This window comes from Triturus cristatus, chromosome 1_1 (assembly GCF_964204655.1).
Source record: "Triturus cristatus chromosome 1_1, aTriCri1.1, whole genome shotgun sequence".
Classification (NCBI taxonomy): domain Eukaryota; kingdom Metazoa; phylum Chordata; class Amphibia; order Caudata; family Salamandridae; genus Triturus; species Triturus cristatus.
In genome coordinates, this window is record NC_140579.1 from 67552500 (window position 1) to 67567249 (window position 14750).

General features: G+C 49.5%; 2 protein-coding genes across 2 annotated transcripts in view; both read right to left on the reverse strand.

Annotated features, from left to right (window-relative positions):
* Positions 1 to 14750, reverse strand: part of LOC146869433 (E3 ubiquitin-protein ligase TRIM39-like) — a 106695-nt gene that overhangs the window by 25283 nt on the left and 66662 nt on the right. The window contains exon 5 of the mRNA XM_085599833.1: positions 11175 to 11227. Within this exon, the coding sequence (XP_085455959.1) occupies positions 11175 to 11227 (53 nt within the window). The remainder of the gene's footprint in view (positions 1 to 11174; positions 11228 to 14750) is intronic.
* Positions 1267 to 4866, reverse strand: LOC146869434 (uncharacterized). The gene is made up of 2 exons (XM_085599836.1): positions 3404 to 4866; positions 1267 to 2478 (listed from the first exon to the last, which is right to left on the reverse strand). The coding sequence occupies exons 1-2, from the start codon at positions 3624 to 3626 to the stop codon at positions 1904 to 1906; spliced, it is 798 nt and encodes a 265-aa protein (XP_085455962.1). The 5' UTR covers positions 3627 to 4866; the 3' UTR covers positions 1267 to 1903.

The window sequence follows — 14750 nt, forward strand, 5'->3', positions numbered from 1 at the left end:
CGACAACGACGTACTATTGGAACACATTGCACATGAGGCTGCGCTGGCATTCAAGGACGCGTAACTACGTTCCTGCAGCCACATCGTATTGTCACCCAGAGCACAGATCCCAAAACCTTGTTGCATCGTGGACAATGCTCACATGTCCCACCACAACCGAGGACATGTCTGCCTTCGTCTGGACTCATGCATGTGCGTGGAACTACGCGTGTGTACACACACCTTGTGCAAGGTAATGCAGTTCCATTGTCGGAGCAGCACAGCGTCGTTTGACAACGTTACCAATTTAAACACACTGCTGGGGGGAGAGCACACACATGGCAACGTAGCACGACATGTGACCTTGTCAGACCCTTTCACCTGATCACTGTCAGCAGAGCAGACAGTCAGCGCAGTCCGGTGGCAGAGCACTATGCAGACCCCATGGGCTGTATGTCGTGCCCCTCACACGGGGCAATGGGCAGACGCCAAACAACACATCACTCGTCCAGCAAGGTAAGGTGGGCTGAGACCACTGCCATCCGTAATGATTGGTGTTCAGCTCTGCCTCCCCATTTCCTGCACCTTGAAAGGTTCCCATGCTGCGTGTAAGTGTCTTAAGCATGTCCCTGCATGTTGTGGCTGTTGCTTTGTCCGCACTGACACGCACATGCCAATAAAGTCTGCGCAACTTCACTGGTATCTAACTGTGATGAGTGTTGATTAGATTGACCACTCGTGTGCCACAATGAGCATCGTCCCTACGCAGGGAGGGTCTGACTGACGCATGTACAATGGGGGTGGGTCCCTTTTGACAGCTCCACCTCTGGGAGCCAGACATTGTCTTGGGATAGTTGCTGGCAGACCTGTGCACTTACGTGTCTTCAGCAATGTGAGTATGGTGTCCAACCTCTGACCATGTGGAGCAATGTCATAAATCATGACAGAATGTGTCCTCACAGATGTGTGTGAGTAGGTATGCGACATGAAGTTCTGTTGTCACGTGATGTAGGACACCACTCCTGGCCTGCTACCGATTTAGTCATTCCTACACACAGCCCTATTCAATACGTGGACGCGTGCCTACGTTGGGGGGTTGTGAGATTGCTGTTAATGTGCAATGGGGACACAGTTATTACTCACCTCACAGTCATCCAATTGGCCATGTGTCTCAGGGATAGACATGTGCATAGATGTCAGTTACCACGGTGTACCTTCATGTGCAAACATTGTCCCTAGATCCAGCCATACTTCCATGCGTGATTGTACATAGTGAAGACACATCTGTGTGACTTAGAATGTTTTATTCACATTCTGGTGGTTGATGGAGCTGGGGCTGTACATGGCCATCCAAGCCCACATAACATGGAAGCCCAGTGGTGGGCCAACCAGAGTCCTTTGGGGATTGTACAGTGATTGGGAAGAGGGAGAGTGCAGTCCGCAGCAGGATTGCTGTGTAATTGTCAAGCAGTGTAGATGTGGCAGTCCATGTCCGGGTCCGGGTGGATGTCGCAGAGTATTCCGGGGGACAGTGGGAGGTGTTGTCCCAGGGCATGATGCATAGGGCTGAACCAGGCAGGGACAGGCCATCTGGCGGTGATGGATGCTACTACCTCCTTCCTCACACAGTAATTACCATCCACATCTTACTCCTCTGATACTTCTTCTGTGTCCGGTGTGTGTGGCGGTGTAATGGCTGCATAACTGGGTGCTACTGACACATCAGGGTGCGAAGGTGAAGGGGCTGCATCACTGGGTGCCACTGACACAATAGGGTGCAAGGGTGATGGGGCTGCATCACTGGGTGCCACTGACATATCAGGGGTCGGAGATGTGTGTGTCAAAGTTCCCGCTGCAGTTATCTGGGACTGGCTCAGTGGCAGCAATGGCAGGATGATGAACTGCAGGGCATGGAAGATCCCAGCTACATCTCGCTGGTGTTCAGACGTGACAGCCATACTTCCAGCCTGCATCTGCTCCATGGTCTCCATTGTCCTCTGCATCTGTGCCAACTCTGTGCTGTCATCGCTGGTGCCTGTCTGACTGGAGAGTTCCTGTATCCGAGTAATGGCCCCAGCGAAGTCAGCCAAGGATTGTCGGTGAGCATGGTGCGGACAGGGGGTGTCCGTGAGGGACTTACGTGGTCCCTGATGGGACTCAGACAACCATATATGGCCTTGAGTTTGGCTCCCACAAGCTCGAAACCCACCCGCAGCTGATCTGCCAACTCCACCTGGCAACCCAACACACAGCGTTGAAATTTCATGTATTGTTCGTGGGGGTCCTGGGAGACAGCCGTGGTTGTGTGTTTTTCCTGCTGTGTGGTGTGTGCAGGTGGGGGGGTCACCTCGAGGCAGCTGGCCTGCCCTGCTCCTGGGGGTGGGATGCGGAGGCTGTCCATTATCCTTTGAAGGGTGTCTTGACATATGTGCAGGTTGTCCTCTACATCATCAATGATGGGGTTTGTGGTCTGCTCTGCAGTAAGTGTTGATTGTCTCTCTGCAATGTTAAGGGGAGATGCAGGTTAACAGTGTGTTCCATGTATGTTGATGCTTTGCAGATGTTTACATACAGACTGCATGACAAGGCACATTGTGACTGTTTTGGTGGAGCTGGCTATTTGATGGCAGATAGTGGGATTTTCGACAACATGACGGATGTGTGGTAGTACCCGTACATTATCATCTCACAATGTCAGTCAATGTCAGATGTGAGTGGCCAGTTTCTACGCACAAGCGGAACCTGTTGTGTCCTCTGTCCTGTGGTGTAGGTGTTGCACTTTAAACCACATTGCCGTCATTGCTGATGTTCTGTGATTGCTATGTGTGTGTGATGCATTGTGGGGGAATTTCCCCTGCAGCTCGGATTTCGTGTACCCTTATCCCTTTGAGGCGGTGTGCCTTTGAATTCTGTGCTTTTCGGGGACGGAAATGTTTGCGACTTGGGTCATATGTGCTCTTGGACAGATTTTTTGGTCTTGTGCATTGTTCGTCTGCTGCGTGTATTGGAAGGCATGGGTTGTGGGTGCACGTGGATAAGTCAGAGTGTGACCTGCTCCTTTACGGATGTGATCCACACTGGGCCCCCTCCATGTCGAATCGTGCACCATGTCATGAATATTGGCTGCAGCCATGCTATTGGTCATGCAGTGTCACTTGCATAGTCAGTGTGGCTCACACAGCCACTGCTTTTCTGTATTCATCACATGTGCATGGCTGGGTTGTGTCGTTGGTTATTTGGAGGAGGCCAATATGTGCACATAGTGGACGGGGGCCTACTTGGTGTTCCTATGTGTGATGCAGTGTGCCAAGGGTATCAGGGACATGTTCCACAGTCATTGTGGGTGTGCAGTGTGCTACACATAATTGTGCATGTGTGCCATTGTGCCCATCTCCTCACGTCCCCATCCCTGGTGGTTACTCACCCTGTTGCTGTTGAGTCAGGTCATTTTGAGCTGTGTCCAGGCCCCCAACTCCTGCAACCGTCTCCACACTGATGACTGTGGCCACCATGTGCTCCAGCTCACCCAGCTGCTCCTGTGGTGCAGGAGGCCCACCTCCAGTCGCCGTTGCTGCCTTCCTGTTGGTGGTGAACTTCTCCTTGGTTTGGCTGTGCACTTCATGCCAGCGCCTCTTGACCTCCTCCATTGACCTCCTCGACACTCCGACTGCATTGACGTTGGTGACGATGGACTGCCTTATTTCCGTTTGGGTTGCCAGTACCGCAGTGGAGGTGACGAACAGTTGTTGATGGTGTTCTATCAACTCTTTGATGATGATCCAGTCGTCCTGAGTTCTGAACCCAGTCTTCCTCTTCCTCTTCTCCTTCTCCTTGCCCTTCCCCGAACACGGGGTTGATGGCTGTTCGTCCGTGGGACTTGTGAGAAGGTGGCCTGATATATGCTGTCCACTAGTTCTAGTGGGAACCTTGTATCAGTCCAAACAACCCCTTATGGTGAATGGTTAAAGACAACCTTATATGAAATCTATCCTAGTGGTAGCTATGGAGAGCAGCCTTCAGGCTAAGTCTTGAAGGAATGTAAAGCAGCTTGTTTTACCAGTCTATAATCTCTTGAATGATCAAATGAAAAGACAACCACACAAGGTATATATTCAAAATATATGTATTTAAGGTTAAACACACCCCTCTAGTCTCTTTATGAGACTTGAGTTCGAAGTACTAAAGTTACAAGTGATTAAGCATCAGTAAAAGCACAAATACACGTTTGAGCCCTAGGGGCGTACCAAACCATATTCTAAAAAAGTGGTATAAGAACCACGACTGGAATAGGCACTAGGTCTATTGCCTCTAGAATCGCTGGGACCCCAAGGAACCACCCAAGGTAGGAACACAGAGGACCCACGGGAACTGTATGCAGTGTGGAAACACAACCGCGGGTTCCTATTACTTTCTATGGGGAATGTCGCAGTTGGAATTTTAAAGATTAGGGACACTTCTAATCGAGTCAGGACCAAACCCTCTTGGACTTAGGAAGGTCTAGGGATAGCACCCACGAATGTACCGGAGTACTCGCGTTACCTCACCCAGGGAAGCCGGGTGCATAGGTGTCTTTTGGTGTCGGGTCACGTCGTCGATTTCAATGGAAGTCTGCAAAGAACTGCTGCTGCCGTGAAGAGGAGAAGTGTCCGGAGAGATCGAAGCATGGATCTAGGATGTAAGGAACCTGAAAGCAGAGGGGACAGAGTCTGGGTCACTTGCCAGTGACCTAGGGCAGGATGGACCAATGCCCACAGATGTCGGGTGCTTCAGGTGAGTTGATGGGTATCTTGACCCTTCAGCCACGAGGTCCAGGAGGCGTCGATGAAGTCCACGAGCCGGATTCGAGCTGTCCCATGAAGTCTGCAACCGCGACATTCCCCATTGAAAGTAATAGGAACCCGCGGTTGTGTTTCCACACTGCATACAGTTCCCGTGGGTCCCCTGTGTTCCTACCTTGGGTGGTTCCTTGGGGTCCCAGCGAATCTAGAGGCAATAGGCCTAGTGCCTATTCCAGTCGTGGTTCTTATACCACTTTTTTAGTATATGGTTTGGTATGTCCCTAGGGCTCAAACGTGTATTTGTGCTTTTACTGATGCTTAATCACTTGTAACTTTAGTATTTCGAACTCCAGTCTGATAAAGAGACTAGAGGGGTGTTTTTAACCTTAAATACATATATTTTGAATATATACCTTGTGTGGTTGTCTTTTCATTTGATCATTCATAGAGATTATAGACTGGTAAAACAAGCTGCTTTACATTCCTTCAAGACTTAGCCTGAAGGCTGCTCTCCATAGCTACCACTAGGATAGTTTTCCTATAAGGTTGTCTTTAACCATTCACCATAAGGGGTTGTCTGGACTGATACAAGGTGCCCACTAGAACTAGTGGACAGCATATATCAGGCCACCTTCTCACATTGGTGTGCAGCTTGTGGGATTCCAGCTTGCTATTGTTTTACCAGATAATCTCAATTGAATTGATCAACTGAAAACCACTAAAGGTACCTGTGGTACATATAATATCAAGTTTAGCTAAAGTAAGTTCTACTGAACTTAGAGTTGTGTGTTAAGGGATAGCACACCCTTTCTACAACTCAAGAGAGTTTAGTAGGCCACACTAGTGTAGGTAGTGCAATACACCACACCACATTAGTAATGTCTAACCATCCAGGAACCACTGAGTCCCTACCTGGAACCAGTGATCTCCTTCGCTATAAGTATGAGGATCTCACCTTTGGTCAGCGTAGGTCCCTGTGTACAATTAGGAAGCTGAAGACAGGCAAAGGCCCATCCATCCAGCATCTCATAAAGATACTGAAACTGGATGATATCACAAGTCCTAGTGGGCCTGTGGATGGAGACAGTGTGGGTGGGGCAGCACCTGAGGGTGGGTCCAGGGGTGGAAACTCGCCTGACCCTAACTCTAATGCTGACCAGACTGATGACAATGACCAGACTCTGATGGACACTGACCATTAGGATGAGGATGATGACAATAATGCCACTTCCTTCATTCCTCCTGGTAGGCGTGAAACAGGGTTAGAAAGGATAGATCTCTGTCAAGGGGATCTATTCAGTCTAACTCCTCTATTGGAACCTCTGTTTCTTCTCACAGAGGGAGGGAAACCTCCCAGGAGAGGAGAGAGAGCCTGCTGAATTGTGAGCAAGACAAGTTCAACCTCAGAAAGCAGCAGATGGCCTGAGATAGGGAAGCCCTGGAGTTCTATAGAGCTAGTAAAAAGGAGGGACTAGAGTCCCTTGGTGGCAGCAATTTCCCTAGAGATAGGGAGAGATCTTATGACCATAGAAACCTAAGTAAGATTGTCCCTCCCTACCAGAGTGGGGATGACATCCACAAACGGATAACTGCTTTGGAGAGGGCCTGTAAAGTACAGAAGGTCCCTCAAGGTCAGTGGGCAGCAATCTTATGGCTCTCCTTTGCAGACAAATGTAGAGACAAGCTCCTCACTGTAAGAGAAGAGGATGCTGATGATTACAAAGTCTTGAAAAGTGCTCTGATAGATGGGTTTGGCCTAACCACTGAACAATACAGGTTAAAGTTCAGAGAAACCCAAAAGGCACAAAATCAGGACTGGGTTGACTTTGTTGACTGTGCTATGATTATGAGGGAGCAGAGCCTTAGTAATTGTCAAAACCAGCTTTTACACCAGTACCTGGTGGACTCTGATCTGACCTCTCCCCAAGAATTGGGAAAGAAGGCAGACAAATGGGTCAGAACCAGGGTGACCAGAAGAAAGATTCTACTAAGCCCCAAGAGAAAGGTGGGGACAAATCTAAAGATAAGTCCACTACAGGGCCCCAAAAGTCCTCTTCTGGGGGTAGGTCCCAAACTCCTTCCTCTCCTGAAAAGAAACCCTATTGCCATGTCTGTAAAAAGACAGGGCACTGGAAAACTGATCCCAGTTGCCCCAGGATTGGCAAAAATGTTCCTCCAACAAATACTATCATTCCTCCTGGTACTACTAGTAGTAATCCCCCAGGTGGTAGTATTGCACCCAAAAAGTTAGGTGCTTTTGCAAGTGGAACAGAGGTAGGCCCCAACTTAGGTAGGGCCTCCTCACCTGACTCCTCTGACTCTGATGGTGGCATGGGATTTGCCACTTTTACCATAGGTCCCAATGCATTGGGCAGGTACAGATTGGAGCCACTGATTAATGGTCAGAAAGCTGTGGCCTTCAGGGACACAGGAGCAGTGTCACCATGGTGACAGGGAAACTAGTCCCCACTCAGCAGCTTTTACATGAGTTTAACTACCAGGTGACCAACACTGATAGTGTCAGAACAGATCACCCCATGGCCATAGTCAATCTCAGCTGGGGAGGGGTCACAGGTCCAAAAATAGTGGCAGTGTCCCCAAACTTGCCTGTAGATTGCCTGATGGGCAATGATCTGTAAATTTCAACCTGGGCTGAAGTTGAACACCAAACTCATCTAAGAATGCTGGGCATCCCTGAAAGAGTTAGTGGGGCTGTGATGGCCACAGCCCAAACCCAGAAAATGTTTGGAGTGATGGAGCCTGAAATAATGGCCCACTCTCCTCCACAAGAGAGCACAAGGGTTGAAGAAAAGTCTTCTTCCCCCCAGACAATAGGTAAGGGTCAGACTCCTCAGGGAGCTGATCCTACCCCTTGTGAAGGAACTGCCCGAGAGGTAGTCAGGCCTGGCCTGGCAACACCCCTGATGGCAATGGAACCTTCCAATGTGGTACCCAGTCTGGAGCAGGTAACCTGCCCCTCTCTACCCTGCCTCAGTCTGCCCAGGGCTGTAGAGGTCAGGGAGGCCAGTGGACCCCCAAAGGGCCCCTGTCCAGAGGAACCCCCCATCAGCAGATTAGGGGCACCCAGTCTAGTAGCCCTAGCCAGGTGAAAGTTCCTCAACACACTGAGGGATCCCCATTACCATTGTGTAGGGACCTCCCCCAGCAAGACTCTGTTGGGCAAGAGCAAACATGGGACCCAAAGGTTCCAAACCTGCCCGGCCCCTCCAGTGTTCCAACCAAAGGGACCCAACCCCCAGCTGTGGGCAGCCAAAGGTTGACCCTTAGAGCAAAGTACAACTCAGTCATGGAAAGTAAGGCATCCATGGTGACAAGTGATCTGAGGCAGCTGGGGCCAACTTTATTAGGGCCTCACTTCTCTACTCAGACACCTCATCAGCCTTCTACTTTGCCAAAACACACCACAGGTAGTAATTCTCCATGGTGGAGATCCTCTAAAGCCCTTAGGGTGAGGAATAGCTCAGTGGACCATAAAACAGGGGGCAACTATGCTAGTGCAGGTGCTTCCTTATATGGCCACTTAGTCAATAAAGGCTCATCTGGCCAAGGTTAGCCTTATCTCCTTTCGTTTGGGGTGGGGGGGGGGGGTTATGTAGGAAGGTGGAATGTGACTATATGGTTGCCCCCACTTTTTTCCTGGTGTTTTGCTGGTTTATGACTTAGTTGGACTGGGATCCTGCTATTCAGGGCCCCAGTCTATCTGCTTTCTCTGTAAAATGGTTTCCATGTACATTAGGTACATATCTAATTGGAATCTGGAGTGCCTTATAAGCCCCTAGTATATAGTATACAATGTACCTAGGGCATAGGTACTACAGAGGCCTACCAGGGGCTGCAGCATGTATTATGCCACCCCTGGGAAGCACTCCAAAATGAGACCACAGGTCTGCTACTGCAGCCTGGGTAAGGGTGTGCTTGCACCCCTTACTGTGGTATAGGGTACCTATATCACTACCTTATACAGACACATATAAACCTATAAGCCACTCCTATGGCAGGCCTTGACAATCCTGAAGGCAGAGTGCTTGGTTTTATGTGAGAGGGTGCCCAAGCATGAGCTGAGCCCCTCTGCAGCATTCGAAAATACTTCCTTATGGCTGTTCTGTGATACAGCCATACCATATACTCTTAAGTGCATTATAACCTCGCGGTAAATGCTAACTTTGGAATGGCTGCATCAAAACATGCCGACCTCCTCAGGACCTGTGGCTGTATGCCGATTTCATATGCATTGCTGACGACACTCAGCTCCTCTTCTCATTTAGTAAATCCACTCCCTTTGTTCAGGGAAGACGGAGATTATGCTTTGCAGAGAGGCATCTTTGCTGTGGACACCAGACTGGTGGCCAGTAGCCCTTGGCACCCCCCGCCCCTTGTTAAAATCCTGGGCATTCGCCTAGACCGGGCCTTGACCATGAAGGAGCATGCCGCTTATACTGCTGGCTCCTGCTTCTACGTGCTGGGTTTGTTACGGCAAGTTTTTCTTTTCCTCCCAGATTCCACTCGCAAATCCCTCATTCAGACAATGGTAGTAAGCCGCTTAGACTACTGCAACGCTTTCCTGGTCTCGGCCAATGAGTCCTCACTGAGCAGATTGCAGGTGGTTTAGAACACCGCAGCGCGCCTTGTCTCGAATGCCCCCCGAAAACTGCCTCCTTCCTCTCCTTCAACAGCTTCATTGGCATCCAGTGCGCAAGCGGGTTAAATTCAACACTGCTGCACCGTCCACAAGGCCTTGTTTAACAACGGCCCCTCTACATCGCCGAGAAACGTAATCATGTCCCTTCTAGGACCCTCCGGTCAGGAACCAAATCGCTTCTCTTGGTCCCACGGATCAGGAAATCAAGGTTAGGTGGGAAATCCTTCTCCTCCCTTGCTCCCCTTTATTGGAACCAGCTCCCCATTTACCCGAGACAATGTCCTGACTTACTCCGATTTAGAAAGCTTCTTAAGACTGCTCTGTTCTGATAATGCTCGTCAGCCTGTCCAACAGCAAGGTCCGAAGCGCAGAGATACCCCTTTGGGGGTGATTCAGGCGCTATATAAAACCCATAAATAAATAAATAAATAAATAAATAAATGTGAGGTGTGAAATTACCGCATCTGAATTTCCGATACACTTAGCATGAATGTCCAAGGGGAAGAATGATTTAAAGAAAGGAAATGCGGCAGCGTGTGTACAGAATAGAGATAAGTAGAAATCTAGAAAAATCTAGAAAAGACAGTTTAGAGACAAATCAAGTAACTGTACCCTGACATGAGTGCACATTACCACTGAATGCCATACAATACCATACCATACCGCCATCCCATTCCATCCATTACCACCATACCAAACCATCCCATATGATACCATAATTTCACCCTATAGTACACCACACCATACATACCATCATAACACACCATACATACCATCATAACATTCCACGCCATACCAGTCCATACCATCCCATCCAACCCCATCCCACCATAACATCCCATAACATACCATACCATTTTGTAGCATACCACACCATACCATAGCATACCACACCACACCATAGCAAAGCCCACCATACCATAGTATACCATTCCACACTGGGAAACCTCCTTTACAACGCAGTCATTACATCGCACTACCTTTACATGGCAGTCATTACATCGCAACATCCTTTACATCGCATGTCATTACAAAGCAGCCATTACATCGCATGTCACTACAACGCAGGCATTACAACGCATGTCACTACAACGCAGGCATTACATCGCAAGTCATTACAATGCATACCATTACAACGCATAGTACCCTTACACTATCCAACACTTACCCAACTGTTGCACTCACTGCAGTTAGAATAGTAATTATTACCCCTATTTTATCCAACACTTACCTTAAATGCGATGTAATGGTATGCATTGTAATGGTATGCGTTGTAAAGGTATAATGTGATGTAATGTTATGTGTTGTAAAGGTAGTTTCTGAAAATGCGATGTAATGGCATGTAATGTAAAAGAATGCGTTGTAAAAGATGTTGCGATGTAAAAACTAGGTTGTAAAGTCATGCGTTGTAAATGTAAGCGTTGTAACGTCATACATTCTACCACACCATACCATAGCCCACCACACCATACCATAGCACACCACACCATACCATAGCACACCACACCTTACCATAGCATACCATACCATAGCACACAATACCACACCATACCATAGCACACCACACCTTACCATAGCATACCACACCATACCATACCATAGCACACCATACCACACCATACCATAGCACACCACACCTTACCATAGCATTTCTTACCACACCACACCATACCACACCTTACCATAGCATACCACACCACACCATATCGTTTTCATGAACAGTAATATTCAGAGCTAATCATCGCAATGATATTTACCTTTATAACTCTTCACCACCACCTCTGGGCTCTGAATCTTCACATTATTACACCTGTAATAACAAACATTATCTTTGTATTAAAGAGCAATGACAGCTACAGGAACAAAGGATGAACATCACACAAGACCTGTATTTGAAATAAGATTGAGTATTAAGAGCAGCGCATGCGGACTAGAGCTCAGTGTGAGTTACTGTTCATAAACTACAGTCAAAGCTCTAACGATATCCAAAAGTACCTTTAACATGACAGGATGTGGGTGTTCTAAGGCAGATAGCTCAGTGAGACCAGCGTGTTTTATGTGATGCTATGAAGTGCTTCAGCGTGGGTCTTCTAGGAGCGGCAGTTGCCCAGTGAGAGGGGAGTTGAGTAACAGGTCCCGCTTCGTCCTTGGGGGCTACTTGACTCTTGAGCTGCCGCCGCCCCAGGAGGGGCCGAGCCCGTTGTTGTGCCCTGTGTTGCTGCTGTGGTGGGGAAGGTCGCTACACGGGACTCCAGTTACCAGGAGTCCGTGCGTGCCATCAGTTGTGTTGCGTCCCCCCACCCACCAACAAACACTACTTTACAGCTCGCGGAACCGGCTGGCGCGGGTCCCGCTTCGTCCTTGGGGGCTACTTGACTCTTGAGCGGCCGCCGCCCCAGGAGGGGCCGAGCCCGTTGTTGTGCCCTGTGTTGCTGCTGTGGTGGGGAAGGTCGCTACACGGGACTCCAGTTACCAGGAGTCCGTGCGTGCCATCAGCTGTGTTGCGTCCCGCCCACCCGCCAACAAACACTACTTTACAGCTCGCGGAACCCGCTGGCGCGGGTCCCGCTTCGTCCTTGGGGGCCACTTGACTCTTGAGCTGCCGCCGCCCCAGGAGGGGCCGAGCCCGTTGTTGTGCCCTGTGTTGCTGCTGTGGTGGGGAAGGTCGCTACACGGGTCTCCAGTTACCAGGAATCCGTGCGTGCCATCAGCTGTGTTGCGTCCCGCCCACCCGGCAACAAACACTACTTTAAAGCTCGCGGAATCCGCTGGCGCGGGTCCCGCTTCGTCCTTGGGGGCTACTTGACTCTTGAGCTGCCGCCGCCCCAGAAGGTGCCGAGCCCATTGTTGTGCCCTGTGTTGCTGCTGTGGTGGGGAATGTCGCTACACGGGACTCCAGTTACCAGGAGTCCGTGCGTGCCGTCAGCTGTGTTGCGTCCCGCCCACCCGCCTATTGGTTAACGCCCCCTTAATATACCATCGCTAACCGCTGCGCGGGACGCGTGCGGGACGTACCGGACGAAGCCCGGACAAAGGGCGGACAGTCTGTGACAGTCCGGGACAGGAGGGGGCAGGAGGAGGCTGGGCTGGGCCTAGGATTTTCCGTGTCGATTCAAGGCGTTCGATCACCCAGGTCACCTTTATAAGTTTGTATCACCTCCCATTGTGTTGTTAATATCTGTGACAGTCAGTGGAAAGCCAATAGCAAAAGAGGGCAAGTGGAATTGGGTTATACGCTACTGTATGGTCTTCTGTTATTCTCTAAGGTGTTTTGATTGTGTTCACAATGTCCAAAGTGAAAAATGTACCAGCGACAGCCACCTTGGACAATTATTTGGTCAAGATGGTGGATAAAATTAACCAGGAACGACGAAAGTCCCTGGGGCGGGCGGGGTCCCATGACTCAACCACCTCCTTACCTATTCCATCTATCCCCCTGTCTATCCCCCACCAGGATGTGATCATCAACCCTAATCACTTGGATAGTTCTATCTCAGCGGAGCTTTTAGACCAAGTCCGCTCCAATAGTTTAACACCTGGGGACCTTATAGACACAGAACCTAGTCAGGCTGCCCTTCTAGATCCACCGATACAATGCCCGACGGCCCCGAGATCTCAGAGAGTATTGCGTTCATGTAGGAATAATAATAAGAACGTTCCACTAAAACGGGGGGGGGGGAGTCGATCAAACAAGAGAGTGGATCCCCCACTAACCAGTGCTGTCCGTGACCATAAATTAACACCGGACAGCACCTCGGTCATTATAGACAGTAAGCAATTCGACCTCTTAATTAGTACTATTGACGCTAAGCTTGACCTGATCGTCAAACCTTTACTGATCAAGCTTGATACGGTAGCCGCCGAAGTAGTCAGACTGGGAGGTCTGTTGGAATCATATATTAATACCAGCATAGGCCCCCAAGACAAGGATAAGGATCTTGGAGGCAGTAATGTAACCACTAAGATCCCTTGTGAGGTTACTCTAACGGCCATGTCTAAAGCCCCCAAGCCTTCCTCCGGGGACCATAGTGAGAAGGTATATATTGTATCTAACCCCCCACAGACAATAGCTCGAACTTCTTTATCTAATTCCCCCAATTTAGGCTCTGGGACTCAGGTGGGCTATAGCACAGGGAAAGCCAAAAGTCACGCTATCCCACAGCTTGATTTACCACCAGACTGTGCACCTTTTGTGGCAGTCTTAACGAATGTCCCTCCAGCTAGAGGGTACGGACACAATAACACATACAGAGAATCTCATGCCTCATTGAAGAATAAGACCGTGGATTGGCTTCATCGGGAGTGTGGCTTCCCAGTAGCTTTAGCAGATGAGATTCACCTCACCCTTCACCCACAGATCAGCTCCGTGGTCTCCTCTTGTTTCCTCACTCTCCGCACCATCCGCTCTGTTTCCCGCTTCTTTTCCCCTCAGGCACTCAAGATCATTATGGCCGCCCTGGTGATATCAAAACTGGATTATGCCAATGCCCTCTATCATGGCATTCCAGCTTACAGCCTGCGGAGACTTCAGTCGATCCAGAACCAGGCGGCCCGGCTGGTTTACGGCCTCCCACGCTACCACCATTCCACCCCCCTTCTCAGGGAGCTTCACTGGCTTCCCGTAAAAGAACGCTCCCTCTTTAAGACGGGCTGCATGGTCTTCCAGGCCCGCCAAGGCACTGCCCCCGCCTTTATCTCTTCTTTAATCAAATCCTATGTTCCCACAAGACACCTCCGGTCTTCCTCTAAGTCCCTTCTTCAGATTCCCCGCTTCACACGTAAAAAGTGGGGTGGGGCCAACTTTTCCACCTTGGCTCCAACCTTCTGGAACTCCCTTCCTGACCATCTCCGCTCTGCTACCCAGTACCTCTCTTTTCGTAAAGATCTAAAAACCTTCCTCTTCAAACTGGCTTTCCCCGCTTAGCTCCCCATTCTTATCACTCTTGTCTCTCCCCTCAGTTGCCGATCCTGCCCACTAGCGCCAAGAAACCGCATGGTGTACGCTGCGCTTTAGAAATGTTTTAAATTAGAAATTAGAGATTCTAAGCACGAGAAGAACTAATTGGATAGGTAGCTCACGCAAGAATTGTGAGGGCGATTGCATTGTTGTTAATTTTAGAAATCCACAACTCGCCTCCACTGTTTTGCTAAGAGCTACTTCACTCCCCTATCGAGATCAAGGGATTTCTCTTCGTCCCCTAGGTTATTTTTATAGGCACTTATATAACTAGCCTAATGTTGACCGTACCATGACAGGGGACAGAGATTTGAACCTGTATACTGGCTTTAATGTTGTCACGTCTAATAGATTCCAGTCTCTGAGCGGGCTTGAC